Consider the following 19,212-nt stretch of genomic DNA (forward strand, 5'->3'; position numbering starts at 1 on the left):
TTTTCTGATATAGGTTTATAATGGATTTTGACTTAAAATAATAAGCAGTATACACAACATACAAGTGAGTTTTACAGAGACGCTGTCGTATCCGTCGACTTCAGAACCTACCGGGAAGTTCACAGGTTTGATTTGCTTTCTCTAGCCCTCTCTGTCTGCCAGCACCTGGGGTGGCCCTTGTCTTTGTGCAGTCACTCGGGTTTCAGTCCCAATTTACAGCTCCGCTTGTCGCCTTGGCTGGGGGGACGGGAGAAGCCTCGTGCGGAGGTCGCTCTTGCTCAGCGGGGTCGGCGGCGCTGGGTCTGCTCGAGGGAAACGCAGGTATCACGGAACTGTCTCACAGTCCGTAACACCCTTCCTCCAGCCTTGCAAAAAGGTAAAGAAGCAAGAGTGCTTTCTGCAAGATTATTCTGAACTAGTGTTTTTTCGCTGGTGAGAGTTTACTGCGATGTAAAAATCTCTGGGGAGGTGCAGGTTTCCTCAGCCATCACATCCCGACGATCGGTCCTCCAAGTCCGTTTCGGTTGCGCCGTCCCTTTGCAAAGAGAACGAGGGGCAACGTTGGTTTCACAGTTTAAGCAAGGACTGCAGACTCCTCCTAGGTACAGGATTAGTTTTGCTGAGCAAACAGAATGGTCCACAGTACCTCCTGGGAAATGTAGTCCTTTCTTTAGTGCTTTGCAGAATTAATTAAATAAAAGCCATGCAGTTGAACTATAACTCCCAGAATGTCATGGCCCTCAGGGCACGGGGTTTTAAAAAGATTGCAAGGGGGGGTGGCAGTGGATTCTTCCCTCGGCGTTCCCGTCTCCTCAGGTCTGGTCCAACCACTCGGCCCGTTTCGGCGCTTTACACGTGTGCACGTCCACCGTGTCCTCGCACTCCTTGCAGCGCACAGCGCAGCACCAGTGGAACTTACACTCGCACTTGGTGACGCGGGTGACGCGGCGGGTGTCGTACCCCCTCCCGCAGCACATCACCTCACAGCCATCCGTCCCGCGGGACATCTTGTTGCACACGCGACCGGCCGTGCCCAGCGAGCCTGGAGAAGGAAGCGAGAGCAGGTCAGGGTGTTCAAATGCTTCTTCGCCCCCCCACCCCACTGTTAGAGCAGCGGTAAGATTGTGTTTGGTTTTGGGCTCCTCGTGATAAGGAAGCCCTTGAGGTGCTGGAGCACAAGTGTGATGGGAGCGGCTGAGGGACCTGGGGGGTTCAGCTGGAGAACAGGAGCTGAGGGGAGACCTTCTGATCTCTGAACTGCCTGAAAGGAGCTTGGAGCCAGGGGGGTCGGGCTCTGCTCCCCAGGAACAAGCGCCAGGAGCAGAGGAAACGGCCTCAAGTTGCGCCAGGGGAGGTTGAGGTTGGATCTGGGAACAATTTCTTCCCCAAAGGGCTGTTGGGCATTGGAACAGGCTGCCCAGGGCAGTGCTGGAGTCACCATGGGCTGGAGGGGAGAAAGAGTTGCTCTTGGGCAATGACTGGAGCTTTAGTTTTTACCTGCCGACTTGTCCATCACGCAGTAATCAGGTGAGTTCTCGAAATACACCAGATCCGTTTTGGTGGGTTTCCTGAAGTTCTTGTTGGCCACGGTGAAGCCCGTGCCGTCCTGGTTCATCGTCACCTGGATGGCCCCGTTGTATTTCTTCCTCAGGTAATCCCCCGTTTTGCGGAAATCTGACATTGCCAGCCAACAAGTCCTTAGTGTGCAGGAGCCACTGACCCCGTGGCATTTGCACTCCAGCTTTAGGAAACGCTTCACAGCCTGTGGGAAGAGGGATGTTGTGAGGACCGGTTGGGCTCCAGCATCGCTCTTGGGGTCTGCTCATCCCTCATGCAGCTTATCAGCCCTGTGGGATGGGGCTCCTAACGGGAGAGGGGTGCTGCGTACCAAGGACCTATTCCCGCTGTCACTGATGCCAGCAGCAGCGAGGACGCATCCTGGGGGCAAAAGTGGGGTCCTGCCACCCCTCCAGGCTGTTCCCCATGCAGGGGGGCACTGGGAAGGTAGAGCAGCTGCAGCAAGACTTACCCTTTGGGAACCCCCTCAGGGTTCCAGTCCTACCCCCAAGCTGCTTCCGCCACCCGTTCCCCTGCTGTGTGGTCCCAGTGGGACGCTGGAAGCTACGCTCACCATCCTGCCGCAGCGGTTGTTGTGCAGGTTCATCAGCGCCCGGGCGTCCTTCACTTTCTTCTCCTTGGCGTCCACGAAGGCTTTGGCAAAGCGGATCCCGTAGTTGATGTTGTCGCTGCAGCCGCCCCAGTCGAACTCCCCACGCTCGTCCTTGGAGCGGCCCCTCTTGAGCGGGTCGCAGCTGCAGGCCTTGAGGTCCCCCTGGCTGCACCCCCGCGTGATGGCGTACACCACCCCGGCCGACGAGATGGCGTAGACGAAAGCGGCCTCCCTGCTGCCTGCCGCGGGGAGAGAAACGGGCACGGGAAGTGAGCGTGCACCAAGGGGCAGAGCGCTGGGTGTGTGCTGGGCACTGGTGAGGACAAACCTTGAATCCTGGGGTCAGTTTTTGGCTCCTCGCGCCAAGAAAGCCCTTGAGGTGCTGGAGTGAGTTCAGAGAAGGGGAAGGGGCTGGAGCACAAGTGTGATGGGAGCGGCTGAGGGACCTGAGGGTTCAGCTGGAGAACAGGAGCGGAGGGGAGACCTTCTGATCTCTGAACTGCCTGAAAGGAGCTTGGAGCCAGGGGGGTCGGGCTCTGCTCCCCAGGAACAAGCGCCAGGAGCAGAGGAAACGGCCTCAAGTTGCACCAGGGGAGGTTGAGGTTGGATCTGGGGAACAATTTCTTCCCCAAAGGGCTGTGGGGCATTGGAACAGGCTGCCCAGGGCAGTGCTGGAGTCACCATTGGCTGGAGGGTTGGACAGACGGACATGAGGTTCTCAGGACATGGGGCAGTGCCAGGGGTGGGCTAATGGTTGGACTTGTTAATTTTGAGGGTGTATTTCCACCAACATGATTCTGTGGTTCTAGGGTGTCACCTTTGCAGCTGGGGCTAAGACCATCCTGCACATGGATAAGCCAAGTCTCTGCTGGTCACCAAGCCCAGCCTCAGCTTCCCTGCCGCCTTCCAGATTAAGGGGAATCTCACGCTGCGCTGGGTGCCCGTGGGTGCTGAGGATACAGGACCAGCTGTCACCCTTCAGCTGGGGCAGCCTCCCTCCCAGGGCGATGCTGAGCACAGGAGCTGGCGCCAGCTCCGGCCGGGCTCAGCTTTTCCCCGCGTGGCACAGCTTGCCGCCTGCTATTTTATGTCTACGGTTCAAGTTCGCAGCTGTTTTTGTAACGCTGTAAAAGAAGCTGCAAATCAAAACCATGTTCGTCTTCATTTTGAGAGCCTTTGAAAGCAACTTCAAAGGCAGCAGAGCTCTCTTTGGACCTCGCAGGATGGGGCTGTGGTGAGGAGCTTTCATCATTCCCCATCCTCTGCATGGAGAGGATGCCGGCAGGAGGAAAGGTGCTGTTGTGGGGATGGAGAGGCTGAGACCGGGCAGGCTGCAACACGGCAGGGTGAGTATTGCATCCCGGCACTTCCAGCCCTTTTCCCTCCAGCCAGCTCCTCCAGGGGGGTCTGGATGCAGGATCTGCTGCCCCATCCCCCCGCCAGCTGGGAGCAAGCCCCCGCTGCCCGGCTCCATCTCACATGTCCTCCATATGAGCTGCTCCCGGCTCTTCCCAGCCGCCTTTGATTTGGGGTTGGATGCGCCCCGGCACATCACAGGGCATCTGTCCCGCAGTGCTGGGGCTCCCCCTGAGGCTCCTGGGGTCTGCTTGCTGCTGGAGGCCACGATGCTGCTCGTGCTCTGCAACCATCCCTATCCCTGTCACCATCGCACCTTTCCTCTTTGCTCCTTGGGTACATCCCTGCTTGCGTCACATCTGTCCCTCACCAGGAGTGGGAAGGTCCCTCCTGGGCAGGGTCTGTGCCCGGCTGTTTGTGCCATGGTCCCTCCTGCTCCACCTTGGAGCCCGAGGAGAGGATGGAGCTGTGGCTCTGGTTGCCTCCCTTGCCATGCAAGGGAACAGCCAGTTCCCACGTGAATCGCTGAGTCCTGGCCAACCCTGCTCTCCAAATATTTATATATCCCATTACTGTTTACATACGAGCCTGTTCTCTGGAGGTGTCTCCTCCTTCCCCCTTCTCCCCCAGTGCTCCCCCTGCTCCATCTCATTTGATGCAGCTATTCCAAACGCAGTTGCTCTGCACCCATTAGCGCTTGATTAATTTACAGGGAAAGGCAAAGCTCTCCTAAAGGAGTAACCCAAGCCACCGGGCACAGCAGCCCAGCCGGAGGAGAGACCCTCCCAGGGAGACAAGGCACACGGTGGTGGGAAGGGGATGGGGCTGAACCTACTTCGCAGCATGACCCGGCCGAAGACGGTGTGGTCCCGATCCAGGGTGCTGCAGTTCCAGCGGTGGTGCCGGAATTGGTGCTGGCATTCCCGGATCCACTCCTTGGCTCCCTCCCCGACTGACTGCATGATGTCGGGGTACCTCTGGCACAGCTGCCGCTGCTTGTTCACCAGCCCGGGGATGTTATCGCAGATCACCCTCGCGCCCAGCGCCCCAATGTACCTGTGAGAGAGAATGATGCCGTTACTTTGCTGCTCACAGAGGCAGGTATGGGGCTTTGGCTCCCCAGGTCCTCACCATGCTTGGAGGGGGGTCTTATATTGAAGCCCACCTTTCCCTTTTGTCTTTCTAGCTGTGTCACAGGTGCTTTGGGCTCTGCCAAAGGTGTCCCCCCCCACAGGGATGTGCCCTCCTTGCAGCATCTCTTCTGCAAGGGGGACCAGGGATGGAACACGCTGCGTGGTGGGTGCTGTGGGTCAGACGGGCAGGATGCAGGGACAGGGCACTGCTGAGCCATCACAGCCGCTGGGCTTTGGCCTTTGTGTTTAACAAGATAATCCCAGGCGGGCAAAGCTCTGCTCTGTGTGTGTGTCGCTGCGGCAGGGGCCCCGTGGAGCGCGTTGTCTCCCCAGCACGCAGCCAGCTCCGGGTGCTGCAAGTCAGGGGGAATCATGTCCCCGAGAGCATGGGATCTTTGTGAGCTCCTAGGGTGGCAGCAGAGGAACCTGCTGATGTGCAAAACCTCCCTCCCAACCCTCTCCCTTCCATCCCAGCCCCTCTCTGCAGCCTGGCCCTGCTGAGCCTGGTGCAGGATCAGGCTGCAGAACAGGAGCTGAGGAGGGACTTTCTTGCTCTCTGAACTGCCTGAAAGGAGGTTGGAGCAGGGGGGTCGGGCTCTGCTCCCAAGGAGCAAGCGCCAGGAGCAGAGGAAACGGCCTCAAGTTGCACCAGGGGAGGTTGAGGTTGGACCTGGGGAACAATTTCTTCCCCAAAGGGCTGTGGGGCATTGGAACAGGCTGCCCAGGGCAGTGCTGGAGTCACCATCCCTGGAGGGTTGGACAGACGGACATGAGGTTCTCAGGACATGGGACAGTGCCAGGGTTGGGGTAATGGTTGGACTCGATCTTGAGGGTCTCTTCTGCCCGGAAGACTCTATCATTCTATGTCTTCTGCCTGCACACTCACTGGGACACAGTGTGGGAACACTGGTCGATGGCACAGGCACCCATGCCATGCTCTGGTAGGGGTGAAAGGAGCAGGTTTCACCTCTTGTTGCTGCAGTCCTTGTTCATGCTGTTATCCCCCTGCATCTCCTGCACTGGTGAGCGCTTATGATCATGCCCTGACACTGGATAACTGGGAGAACCACACTGTGTCTTGTGTCCTCCCTGTACCCTGCCTGCATCCCGGTCCCCTCCCTGTACCCTGCCTGCATCCCGGTCCCCTCCCTTTGGCAGGAGCTTGAAGCCGAAAGACAATGTGCAAACAACAGTCTGGTGGAGCCTGGCTGAGCCCCACGGGCAGCTTTCCACGCACACGGCGGGGGGGTCCCCGAGCTCTGCCCGCAGCCTCGCACCAACCCGCACAATGTGGCAACGTGGAATTTTCCATCCCGGTCAGCCCCAGCCAGGCAGCGGCTGCTTGTGCTGGGGGATGATGTTTGCCACAGAGCGTGATTCTGGCTGGAAGGGATGAGGTTTGGGTGGGATTCAGTTTTTCCAACCCCCCCAGACTGGAAGAACCTTCCTTTAGTAATAATGAAAAGCAATAAGCTTGGGCAATATTTCATTGTCTCTCTCTAGCCATGTTCTATCACTTCTATCAGCCCCAGAGAGAGCTCGCAGGCTCAGGAAAGCCCTCCAAGCACAGAAAGCAATGGGATATGTTCCCTTTTCTTAAAAAATATTTTGTTTAAGCATTGGCAGAAGCACAAGGTCATCTCAGGCTGGAGCTGAGGATAATAAACCCGGCTCCCCATGGCTTTGCAAGCCTCGACTCAGGGCCAGTGAGCATTATTTTCAGAGGTTTGCTCGTCAGCCTTTGATCCTGCAGCAGGGGACATGGGAGATGGCAGAAGCCCCTTAGGAAAAGGAAAGTCACCAGGAGATCGTGGAGCAATGCCGGCTGTGGATGTTTTAATTGTCTCGCTTGTGCTGGGCCCTGAAAGCGGCCAGTTCCTTCCCGTGGTGAGCAGGACAGGGCACAGGAGCATCTCCCCAGCTGGACGATGGCACAGGGCAGTAGGCTTGAGTGGGGATGCTGAGATCCCATGGGGATGCATGGCAGGGGTACCTTGGCCCTGAATTCATTCTGCCTCGTCCCCACAAGGATGGGCAATAACTGATGTGTCCCTGCCAAAAGCTGGGACAAGGCTGCGGTGCTGCAGGATGGAGGAGCATCCACAGTTCCCTTTTGGTGGAGGGAAGAGATGCTGGGAAAGCTGGAAAAGGTAAAACGTTCTCTGAAGGGCCAGCTCAGCAGGGGCTTTGTGGTGACCCTGGCCACCTCCAGCACTGCTGAGCTGTGGCACTGCCCTTTGGACACAGCGGGGGGGTGAATGCAGGGCTGGCTTTGGGGGACACGCTGGTAGAGGAGCCAGCAGCTAAAGCACAGACTGACCCCATCCCCTGGGAGACTGAGATCAAGGCAAACCCTCCAGACAAGATAAACACCAGGCACTCCCTTTTTCACACTGTCAGCTAATTACTTCTCGTTAATTCTCCTGCCAAATACCCAGGTCAGAGCAAACATTATCAGCAGGAGAAAGCGGAAGGAGAGCAGGGTGAAGGGCAACGAGTGCCGAGGGACGACCTCGCCGTGCAGGGTCCGAGCCCCCCGCTGGGGTTGGTGGCTGCGTCTCCCTTTGCTTGTGGCTGCGAACAAGCAGCAGATTTGCTGTGGTACCTACAGGTCTCCGTTAGAAATTATGGATTGAAATCCATCCCGTGATTGCTGGGGCATTGGCAAGTGGCATGGCACAAGACGGAGGAAAATTCCTCATGAGTCTTGGAAAGGCTGCGGTTATCTCGGCGGGACAGAGATCTTCCATTGCGTGAGAAACGCTCCAGTTGGGTTCAGTTACTCGGAAACGGAGCGAGACGAGGAACACCAGGAAAACTGTGCCAAGCAGAACTTTGGGAGGGAAAAAACCCAAACATTTGTTTTGGATTGATTAAAGCATCCCTTCCCATTTTATTTCTAAAAATCTCTGACATTTTAAAAACACTGAAATAGGAAAGACAATGGATGTTCTGAGAAGTCCCCAGCTGCCTTATCAGAACTTCATTTTTAAAAAATGAAGCTGCGCTGGAAGTGGCAAATTTCTGTGAAATGCTGGACTCTTGGGGAATCGGCATTATTCTAGCAGAAAACAAACCAAACCAAACAAGCCCTGAGTTCAGAAAAGTCTGTGAGAGGGAACCGCTCCTGATGCTGGAAGCTGCTCGGGCCGGGACTTCTGCATGGTCAGAAGGACGGAGGCAGGAGCAGCTTGCAGCGAGGAGCTGGGAGTTAATAATGATGTGCATGTGTGGATAATAACCCCCTGCCCTGTCAAATGAGGGTCCATGGATGCTCACCCAGTGTCTGTGAAGCCCCCGCATCACCTCCCTGCTCAGGGCAGAGCTGTTTGCTCCGCTCAGGCTCGCACCAACCCCGCTGCAGAGTTTCCTTCTTGCGAATCAGCCTCTAACCGCAAGCTCGCTGTGTTTCCCGTTTGCTCCTAAAATTCAGCTGCCAGGAGCTGGGTGCGAGCTGCGGTGCTGCAGGAATCGTTGTGCCACCCCGCGTGACACTGGACCTTGGCCAACCCACAAGGACCAAGCAGCAACCAAGACCGGGGATTCCACATTATGAAGATAAGTGTTTTTGGAACCTGCAGGTAAAGCACTCCCAGATCCCCACCAGCCTTCCTTCCCTCTGCGAGGGATCCATTGCATCCGGACACATTCACCGGTGCAGCCAAAACGAGCTCTTCCCAACCGCCCGCCAGCGCCGGGGGAACAGGAGACAACTGTCACATGTTGGCTCCCAGTTGTTGTTCTTGTTCTAAGAGTCTGGTGACTTCGACTCTTGTAAACAAGGCGAAACCTAAATTGCTTCTAAGATAAACATGCAAATCAGAGGCAGACGCATCTATTTACTTGGCAGCGTGCATTTTGTGCTAAAGCCCCTTCCACGGCTTGCCTCCGTGCTGGATGTGTCCTGCTCCCGCACTTCCCACCAGAGCCTGCCCGGCTTCCTGAAGGACTTGCAGACTCCTCGGGGAGCTCTTGCAGAGCTGTGTGGCCCATGTCATGTCTCTGCCCTCAGCTCCAACTGCTCTGGTGAATGACTCAAGAGCTCAGAGCTTTCCTCTCCTCCCTGGACGTGCAGCTCCCGCGGGTTGGGAGGGGATCCCCGCAGTTACACGTGGGCTGCGAATTCCTGGGATCTGCTGCATCTTGTCCCAAGGATCAGATCCCGGTATGCCTCACTCCTCCTCCATCTTCAACATGCCTCAATTCTTTTTTTCTGGACCAAAACCCAGTGCTTTTGGCCCCAACATAGCAGATGCAGCTTCCTGATCACTGAGCTCTTTAATAGGGAAGACCAAAAGACTCGGGAGAAGCACCCTAGCCCAGATGCAGGGGCATCAAGAGCATCAGGAGCTGTTCACAGTGGCTTAGGGGCTGCTCTGCAAAACCAGTGGTCAGAAGGAACCACAGTTCTAAAGACCAAAGCAGGGAGATGCTGCAAAGGGGAATTCAGTTACCCCTTCTTTATAAATTTGCCTGGTGCAGGGCAAACCTCCCAGGCAGGTCTGCTGCTGTGCCATGCTGAGACACAAAGCTTCTTCACCATCACCGGTTAATGCAGAGAGGGTTTGTGGCTGAAAAATGATGGCAGGTTAACAGATCTCCTTCCTGTGGCTTCTCTCTCCCCGAGGATCCCAAAGACATTTTGCAAACTCCTTGTTTGGCGGCAGAGCAGGGACAGAAGCACAGAGTGGAATGCAGCAGTTGAATGCAGGAGATGCTTTGGCCAGACACAGCGCCATGAACCTGGTCAGCATGATGGCTTTGAAATCATCAAAAGATGCTTCTCCAACCTGAAGATGGGTCTCAGCACAGGCAACAGGCTCAGCTCTGACATCCCATCTAACATGTTTCCAGCTTGAGAATCTGCTTTTCGTGATGCTACCTCTCCCCATTGAGCACGGGATCTCAACTTGGTTAAGACAGTTTGGACAGCTGAAATCCCTGGATCCCTGGCAATGTCAACTGCTCCTGGGGTTCCCAGTGGGCTCCCCCTTTTGTTACTGGCAGGGAGGAGATGCAGGCAGCCTGGCGCTGTGTGAGGATGGATAGAGCAGCACTTGGGGGCTCTGGACTAGACCAAACCACATAGAAAGCAACAACAAAACAAAGAACAGGCAAGAAAAGCACCAAGGTGGTGTTCCTGGCCTCTCAATTCTGTATCTTCTGATGGCCACCGCCTGCCTGGCACAGTTATCTCTCCCACCTCATATCACTCAGGCAAATAACCTCAGTGCTGTTTGGAAGAAATGCAGAGCTTTGAGCAGCTCCACAGCTCCCATCGGTGTCATCAGACACCTGCAAACCAAGCTGGAACTGGGCTTGGTCCCGGCTCAGGACATTCCCCTTGGCACCAGTTCTGTTGTGCTGTGGTCAACTGTAAACATCTGTTCCCCAAAACAGCTCCAGCATGGGCTGCCTGGTGCTGCTTTAGGCTCCACCATCATTGGTGATGTTGGGGGTTTCTCCAGGTCCTTGAGGTTGTTTTGCAGAGAGCAGCATTGCTGCTGACTTCTGCTGCTGACGTTGAGATGAGAGTGGGGTCTGGATTCTTGGTGGCATCAGAGGCTTTGAAGTCCATCCTCTGGGAAACCTGATTCACCTCCCCGTTGCTCTCGTGGTCACTTTGATAGTCCTGAAAGATCAACTTGGGAGCCAAACTATCTTGGCTTCTGTTCTCTTCCCATCTCATGGAGTCTCATTCGTCTGTATTTTGGCGAAAGGCTGGAAAGCCTTAGGCAGCTATTGGAGACACCGCGTTCCGATAGGATCAAATCCAACATCCCTGCCTCTTTGCCTGATAAAGAGCAAATTCCAATGCGCCTGGCAGCGTTTCACCTCTTCAAGTTCTTTGCATACTTCCCAAGGATGCCGCATTTTCCTTCCTCTGCCCTCCCTGGCTGTGGGCAGACAATTTATAGCCAACTGCAAAGCACTTTGGGTTGCAAGGTGCTATAGACATTTGAGATATTATTTTATTATTATAAACCCTCAGTATTTTATTAAGCGCCACTGGGAATGTGGCCATCCTGGCCTGCTGGAATTGTTAACGCCTTGGAATGATTAATAGTCCTAATTTCCTCACTTAGAGCCACTACTCTGTATGTTGAGAGTGTTAGTCTCACTTGAATGATTTTTAATATCATAATGCTGAGCCACTACCAGTGCCATTCAAGGTACATATTTTTCATTTTCTGCACTGTGATCTTTCTGTTTCTTGTACGTCCAGTTATCTGCCTTTGGTACCTTGTTGGAGTCCCCTCTCGGTGGTTCTTCTGCAGCCAGCGGGGTGCGGATCCTGTGGGAAGGACTGAAACGTCCAGGAGATGCTACAGCCCCATGAGTTGGACCCAAGCAAGCTCCATGCCCTGCACCAGTCAGCGCTGCCCCGCTGTCCCCTTGGCTGGCATGGGAGGGTTCAATGTCAGCATCTTGTATCAAGAGTGACGTGGAAATCATGGTCTGTTCTGCCTGCGATGTGCAAAGGTGAGATACGGTGTGCACAGAACATGTATTGAGCGAGCAGCAAAGCCACGCAGCGCTTGGGCTGCTGAGGAGCTGGAGGAGGGTGAGGGTGGGAGGTTATAAAAGCACAGGGAGAAAAGGATTTCAGCAATAATGGCCAAAATCTCATTCAGTGCTGAGTGAAAGCTGTTCCTCAGAGGTGTTATTGGTGCTCTTCAAATACAATATAGATTGCTTGTCAAAACTATGCTTTATCCTTAAGTATTTATATATTTTTTTCCCCTCCCAAAATCTCAAAGCACTTTGCTAAGAGGTGGGTTGGTAAGACAGTTCTCTGGAGGTAAAGCGGGGTGGGTGATTCTTCTCTTGTCCGTGGCGTATCTTGTGTTCTGGTGTGAGTGGCTCAGGGCAGAGGCTGCGTGTTTCTCCAGGACCTGGCCCAGCACCCATGTCCTGCTGAGCTGCAGGCACTACTGAAATCAGTACCAGTAATAGGAAAAGCTAATGAGCTTGGAAGAGCAGAATGATTTTTTGCTTCTGCATTTCTTTGTAAGAAAGATTTCCTATAGGTGAAAGTGACCCTAATGAAAAATGAACTAAGAAACGCAATTAGGATTATTATAACGGCGCAGAATGACTGAGAGAACCCATCTGTTCAATACACCCCAACCACGAACACCAGGGCTGCTGCAGAGGCCGCAGGGTTCATTCCCCGTCAGTCTGACATTACTTTAAAACTGATTTTTCAAAGCGCGGCTGCCTGGACAGCCGGAGCTGCGGAGCGCCTCGGGATAAAGACTTCCTGGTCGCTGACCTCCTGCTTTTATTGCCACGCAAAGTGCTCAGCAACAACAGACGTCCAGCCAGTGCGAAGCCTCCGCAAACTCGCTGTGCCCTGAGTGCTGCGCATCATCTCCCTTCGAGGTGGCGAATCCCCCTGGTACCCAACCTGTGACATCCCTGGGGATGAGACCGGCTGGACTGGGAGCTGCTCTGCAGTGGGAGAACTCATGGAGGAGGGAAGGGCTTGTCCACGGTGCCGGATGGCATTGGGAGCTACCAACATGTTGTTCTCGGAGATCGTGAGCTGCTTGACCTTCTGCTAGAAGAGCTCTCCTGGGTCTGCCCTGCTTAGGCTGGCACGGAGGGAGGGCAGCGACCCCCCCGTGCACCCCCGAGGGTTACACCGCCGGGCTGTGGAGCTCCTCCAGGCAGCTGTCTTTCCCTTGGCTTAATTTCAAACATTCCTATTGATGCTATTTCCCCTCCCACACACCTCGGTGTGATGCCTGTTTAAATGAGCCCCTCTCTCTTATATCCTATATCCACACCTACGTGTGGCTTGATTTTTCCATCACTCTTTGTGCCCATTCACTGCATCTGGACCAGGACCCAGTGCTGGTGTCACGATGAAATGGCAAACCAGGGAGAGGAAGGGCTGCGGGAGGGAGCACTGGGCCACCCTGCCCATTGTGGTGGGAATGTGCCCTTCAGTCCCCTGCAGTGGGGGTGTCCTTTCCAAGCCCTTGGGAAGAGCTCAACACCAGCTCCGGGGGCTGCTCCAGCATGGAGGGCACAATGGGTGCTCCTGCCTCATGACCTTAAGCCAGACTTTTGGGAGAAATTGTTGGCCCTGAGGGTGGTGAGAGCCTGGCCCAGGTTGGCCAGAGAGGTGGTGGATGAACCATCCCTGGAGACATCCCAGGCCAGGCTGGACGGGGCTCTGAGCAACCTGAGCTGGTGAAGATGTCCCTGCTCATGGCAGGGGGTGACACTGGGGGAACTGGGAATGTCCCTTCCAACCCAAACTATTCTCTAATTCTATGACCTGCCCTCGGTGTGTTTTCCCTGCCCATGAGCATAGACCTTCTCTGGCCAAGCAGGGGAGCTGGAATGGGGTGGCTGCCTCACTCTGGACCAGAGCATCCTCAGAGTGTCCATCCGGGGGTGTGGTGGCTCTGCCAGGAGCCCCCAGAACCCACCGATGCCTTGAAGAGCCCCACGTGGCCGCCGGGCTCCTGCACGCTCCCCAAGCCTGTGCTAGTCTTCCTTCCACAGATTTGTTTTATCTCTTTGGGAGCCTGATGCCTCCCATCTGTTCCAATGCCAGATGAAATTAAATATTTGTAGTTTCCAAGGGCTGTGGTTAGCAATAAACAAGTTAGCTAATGAGGATTTGGTGCGCCAGGGGGTTGGAGGGGTTCATGTGGGCTCGCAGGCAAGCGGGTATGTGTGAGGGTGGGGTGCAGGGTGTGTGTGCATACGGCTTTGTGTACATTTTTCTTTAACCAAACCTTCAATTTAAAATGGCTTTCCACACCAGAGCAGCCAGCGGGGCTCTCAATAGCGAGTAAACTCTACTTAGTTATTTACACCAAGTTTGTTTATTGCACAGTTTATGTTTATAAGCAACATTCATCTAATCTTCCAGATCTTTCGGAAGGAATTTCTGAGGCCGCTTTCGGGGCTCTTGCAGCACGGGGCACAGCCCTGCCAGGCGGGCGCCCGCCCTGCACGACGCTCTTCTCCCTACCCCGGCGCGCTCAAGTGTAAACGGGATTTAGGGATTTTTCCCGTTGCATTCCTTCTTAATTTTCCGTCTGTGTTTCAGCTGGTATTTTGTTGCTAAGTAATGCGCTCCAGTTGGGGAGCGTTTCTGCATGGATGCTGCTCGCCAGTGCCAGCCCCAGCCCGTCCCCTCTGCCCGTGCGGACGCTGCTCCGAGCACACACACACGCACACGTACCCACGGCCGCTTTTTGAGCACCAAAGTTCACCAATTCCTGGCGTTTTTGTGAGGCGGCGCTGGCCGCGCCTGACGTCACTGAAAATTAATAATTTGCAGTTGTTTAGAAGAAACATTTGGTTGATATTTCCTTTCCATGTACTGCGATCAGAACTGACCCAGTTTTTTTTTCTATGAATCTACTTTAAAAGTCAACTCTGAAAATGAGAAGCATTTCCTCTATTTCCAAAAGTTTATTGTGTGTGAATCCCTAGAAGAATTTGGCAATAATAATGAAAATAAGGAACGATGATGCACCACCAAATGTATTTACTGCAATATCAGTAGTGCTAAAGATGTGCTTGGAAACCTATGTAAATCACTGAATAACTTTTTCCCAAACCACAGCTGGTTGAAACCATTTTCAGTAAAATACGATTTCAACTAAACGTTTTATTTTATCGGAACTGACAGGTCCAAGCAGAACACAACTTGCTTCAATGAGGGCTTTTCTTAGGAATGCTCTGGTCTACAGAAGAGAAAGCACATTTGAAAATGTGAACTTTAATGTGTCTGGGTTCTAATTTTTGTTTGTTACGTACTTAAGGTCCCTAAGACCAATTCTGCTTGCTGAAAATGTTCAGTGTTGTTCCATTTCTCCCTCGGCCGAAAAGCTGCCAGCCAGGGAGTCTGTCTGCAAGCTGAGAACACAAACTGCTGCGGGAGCTAAATCGAGCTCCCTCCAAATAAGCCACAGCTACCGAGGCTTAAAATGTGGCTGGTTTTCCTCCCGCTTGTTGGGAAGAGACGGGAGCTTGGAATTAGTGCAGACACCGCAGTGGAGTCATTGTGGGGAGAAGTGGGGTGCAACAGCAAGGAAAATAAGTGGTTTTCACACTCCTCCTAAAGAAAGAATTTTCACCCACCAACCAGTGTGTCACCAGAACTGCCCAGCTCTGGGCAGAAGATGCTGTGACTACTCTAAACCTCGTCTTTTTCCAGCTATTTTACCCCACGCACCCACTCCTCAGCTCTAACAAGCCTCCACTTCTTCTGCCTCCTTGGTAATGAAGTGAAATAATCCAACTTCTCTGCTGCCCAAAGACTCTTCCTTGCTTCCTCAGCTTTTAGTATATCAGCAACATCACCATCTGCACAGATGCCATCCTGTCTTCACCTGCCCTGCTGGGTGGGGAGATCTGGAAGCCAGGCCAGCGCTTGTATCAACCTGATCCACACGGATAGTGATTCATTTTCTTGCCCGGGGATTTCAGTTCCCCGTGGGCTGATCAGATCTCCTCTGGGCATGGCCGATGATGGCATTGGTCTGGCTATTTTCTACCCGTGCCCCCCCGAAGCCTGTGCTGCCCTCTGGAAGAAGCTGCTCCCCAAACAATTCACCTTTTTGGTGTCTGGTTCCAACCTGCTGCCCGAGCAGCATCTCCCTTGGGCTCCCCTCTCCCTCCCAACTTTCCCATTCACCTTCCTCACCCTGGAATTGCTCTCCCAGGGATGCCAGCGTGGGCACAGCTGCCACACGCCCAGACGTGCTCTCAAACACTAGGAATACCTGTGTTATCGGCATGACTACTAAGTGGTACCGAGGCCTCGCAATGTGCTCCACAGGAGCCGAGGAATTCCAGAAACGACTGTGCTCTTTCTGTGGCAGATGCATTGAATTTGATTAAGTTCTCCTCCATCCGCTAGGATGGATGCTAATGATGATGAGATAGGTGTGAAAAAAAGTGATTTGCACAAGATTAGAGAGGACTTTTATAGGGTGGGGGACACCGAGAACTTTTCTGCAGCAAACTATTTTTTTCCCCTAGTGTTACTGAACGAGCAGCTTGGAAAACTTCACAGTCCTTGTTTTCCTAATTGCTCTCATTCTGCATACAAGAATTTTAATTGTGTTATAGGAATCGCGACAGGAGGAGATCAATTTCTAAAAGTCTGGTATTTTCTATGGCATCATTTCTCTCTGTTGCAGATCCTCATCCGAAAGAGGGAGACCAGCAACTTCTTAACTTACGAGAAGCTATAGTATAAGTGCGCGGGGCGATACCGCAGCCCGTAGGGATCTGGGAGCTTCAGCGTGATCCCGGGACTGCAGCGGGTGGATCAGGGGAGCCGCTCTCTGCTACCGCTTCGCAGGTGCGAACCCTACCGAGGGACTAATCCTGTTCCCTGCCGCTGCCCGGGCCGGCGTGGCTTTCAGGGGGTCACGGTTTGTGGGGCTCTGCTCCCCGGCAGATGCGGCGGAAGCCGCGGAGTCTCCCGGCGCCGGGGGCAAGCGGGCGGCGACGGCGCTTTCGGGGCGCGGGGATGCCCGGGGAGCACGGCGATGCTGCGCCCCGGGGAAAGCATCGGCACCGGCCCCGCGGCAGGTTGGGGCGCCGGCGGTTTTCTCGCTCCGCCCGCCGCGCTTCCCCGGGAGCCCGAGTCGCCGCCGGAGCCGCGCAGGTGGAGCCGAGGGGAGCCCCGAGCCGCGGGGCTAACAGCCAGGACCCGCGATGCTCCCTGGGGGAACCGGGGAGCCCGTGCAAGTCCCGGCCAATCCCTGCTGGCTCCGCTGCCCTGCGCGGTGCTACCACGGCCGCACGTCGGACGCTGGGCTCCGGTTCGGCGGGGCTCGCTGCGCTCCCGGCCGGGCTTCCCCATCCCGCGACCGGGCACCGCGCAGCTCCCGCCGGCGGCAGCCCGGGGACCGTCGGGGCGGCGAACCCGTCGCGGGGACTCACCACCACGAGGAGTCGGCGCGGGGCGTCAGGGCGAGCAGGAGGAGGACGAGGGGCAGGCAAAGCCGCGGGGCCGCACCCGCCGTCCGAGGGAAGGCTCCGCACTCCGCACGCCCGGGGGCCAAGGCAATCCCAGGAGACGCTTCCAGGCGGTTTGGGCTGAGCATATCTCTCCGGGGCGGGGTCCAAACGGAGAAATGACCGGGGAGGGGGGTCCTGCCCGCGCTCCCCTCGGGGGCACTGCCCGTCACGGTCCCGCGGCGCGGCTGCCGGCTCCGCGATGCTGAGCGAGCCCCGGCTGGGCCCCCGCTCCCAGGCACATGCTGCTGCGCGGGGGGCGGCAGGGCAGGGCCGGGCCGGGCGGCAGCGGCGGGGCTCCCCGAGGGGTCCGGGTCGCTTAGCGGGGCCGGCGCCCCCCGAGTGGCGCGGGGTGGGCGGCGGGGCCGGGCCGGGCCATAGAGGTCCTTGCGCGGAGGGCGAGGACGCACTGGGGATGGGAGCGCGGGGGCCGTGGCCAAATATTGACAGCGCCCGCCGTGCTCCGGGCTCTCATTGGGCAGAGTCAGAGGCGCGGAGCCGCCGCTCCGGCCGAACCGACCCCCACCTCCGCAAGGGCACGTCGGACAGCCCCCTCCGGGCTCCTGCCCACCGCCGGCGGGGCTGCCCCTACCACCGCCCCGCCGCCGCGCACCGCGGCCGCTCCCACCGCCGCGCCCGCACCCGCGGGGACGCGACGCGGAGCCGTCGGCCGCGGCCGCCCCGTCGGGCTCCGCCCGGAGAAGGGGCGCAGTGGGATGCTCGGGGCCGGGGCCGCCGCCGGCTCCTCCCGCGCTGGTCCCCACCAGGTGTCACTGCAGGGCGGAAAACAGCCGCCCGTGCTCCGCGGGGCTGCGCGGGGCTCCGCGTCCCGCCGGTCGAGCGGTGCCCGCCTGCCTCCGCGGCGTTCCGCGGGTCCTCCGCCACCGCTCCTCGCCGCACCCGACGGCTGCTTCGGCCTCGGCCCCCGTGCGGGCAGGAGCGGGCAGGAACAGGTGTCACGGGCGGTGCAGACCCCACTGCTCCACGGGGACCTGCAGGCAGTGGCCTGGGACAGGGGACACAGCCGCTGTTGTCAGGACATGGGCTCCCTGGGGAGATGATGTCCGCAGCGAGAGGCACTGCCATCCCACCCTGGGACAGTCGGTACCTGAGCACTGGTCGTACCCCTTTGTACCAGGTTGGCAAAAGGTCTCCCACCTCTGTTGCGTCTCTGCCATCAGCAGGACAAGGAGACCTGGTGGACATACTGCCCTTGGCTCTAAGCTCTCCTTCTGTCATCGCCCTGAAACTGTTGGTTGGCAGCTGGTGAAGACCAACCTGACCTGGGAGCTCCCTCTTTCCCATGTGCCCCTGACTGGTTGATCCTTCCACACCCTGAAGGTGAGCAGGCATTAGGCTTCAACGGGTAACCTCTCACTGCTGGCACTTCTCAATATGCCTAATTATTTATTTGGATCGCAAACCTCATTATCCACCGAAGTGCTTTTTTGCATTGCTGGAGCCCTCAGCTGTCCCCTCCCCTGCCCCCAGCTCAGCTCATTCCGCTCTTTCCTTCCCATTCCCATTGTCACAGATCAGAGAGTGACTTCCCTGGCCTGAGAGAAACTGGGACTAGAAACTCGCACTTGGTTATAATCCAATTATTCTTCTGAAAACTGCAGTGACAGGGAGCTGGTGCTGGTAGGATGCTGTCCTTTTGTCTGAGAGCCCAAATGGAATATTGCATTACAGCTTATTCATAAAGTGATTGCACTGAAAAGGCTGATATTTATAGGCTCGTGTGGAAGGTTGTGCATTTATTTTGAAGACCCATCATAGTGATAGCGTGCTGGGATCTCTGCTGTTGCCATTTCATGGGCTTTTCTCTGTAACCGCATTATTTTAATCCAAAGAGAAGAGACTGAGTTCTCTGTGTCCTGCTCTGATGGGAAAGGAAGGGGAGGAGGTGACAAGAGCCAAATTCCTGGGTGTTCATCTGGGTCGGGCTGTAACTGGCTCCAGGATGAGGGCAAGAAGCAGTCAGTGCAGGCAGCAGTGTCAGCCCTGGGAGGGCGATGGGTGTCTGTGGGGAGGGTTGCAACTGAATTTAGTTGTTGAAATTGCACCCTTGGGACAGGTTTCACAGAGCTTTGCACCCAGCGTGCCGAATTTCTCTGTTGACCTCATTGCTTATTTGGATGCTCTCCCGAACAGGACCTGACTGACAGCCCTGGGGCTGGGTCAGGCTCTCCTTTGCCTGTCCACGTTCAGCAGTGAGGGAGGCTGTGGCAGCCCTTGCTCCTCCAATTGTGGCTCAACCAGGTAGAGACTCTCATTTGATCTTTCATTCAAATTAGCAGCGTGCTCAGGATGTCTGGGTGCTTCGTCCACATGAGCTGCGGTGAGTAAATAAACAAGGCTCTGCTTTCAAAGGCTTTCACGATTCATTAACTTCAAAGGAACAAGCTCTCTATTTTCTTAGCAGGTCGGCTACTCTGGAGACACCCGCCCTGCTCTGGGTGCTGAAGGTGATGGCTGCTCACACTGGGGCAGCCGCTGCAGGGCCCGGTGTCTCCTTTTGCACAGCACAGAGCCGCACCGAGGGGCAGA

The 19,212-nt window shown here is 55.9% G+C and overlaps 1 protein-coding gene across 1 annotated transcript; it reads right to left on the bottom strand.

The window, feature by feature from the left end:
• WNT2B (Wnt family member 2B) lies at positions 1-17,251 on the bottom strand. The gene is made up of 5 exons (XM_065854703.2): positions 16,588-17,251; positions 4,362-4,582; positions 2,132-2,409; positions 1,498-1,762; positions 1-1,042 (listed from the first exon to the last, which is right to left on the bottom strand). Exons 1-5 carry the CDS (start codon positions 16,749-16,751, stop codon positions 813-815), a joined length of 1,158 nt encoding a protein of 385 aa, XP_065710775.1. The 5' UTR covers positions 16,752-17,251; the 3' UTR covers positions 1-812.
• Between the last annotated feature and the right edge of the window lie 1,961 nt (positions 17,252-19,212).

Source organism: Patagioenas fasciata, chromosome 21 (genome assembly GCF_037038585.1).
Source record: "Patagioenas fasciata isolate bPatFas1 chromosome 21, bPatFas1.hap1, whole genome shotgun sequence".
NCBI lineage: Eukaryota > Metazoa > Chordata > Aves > Columbiformes > Columbidae > Patagioenas > Patagioenas fasciata.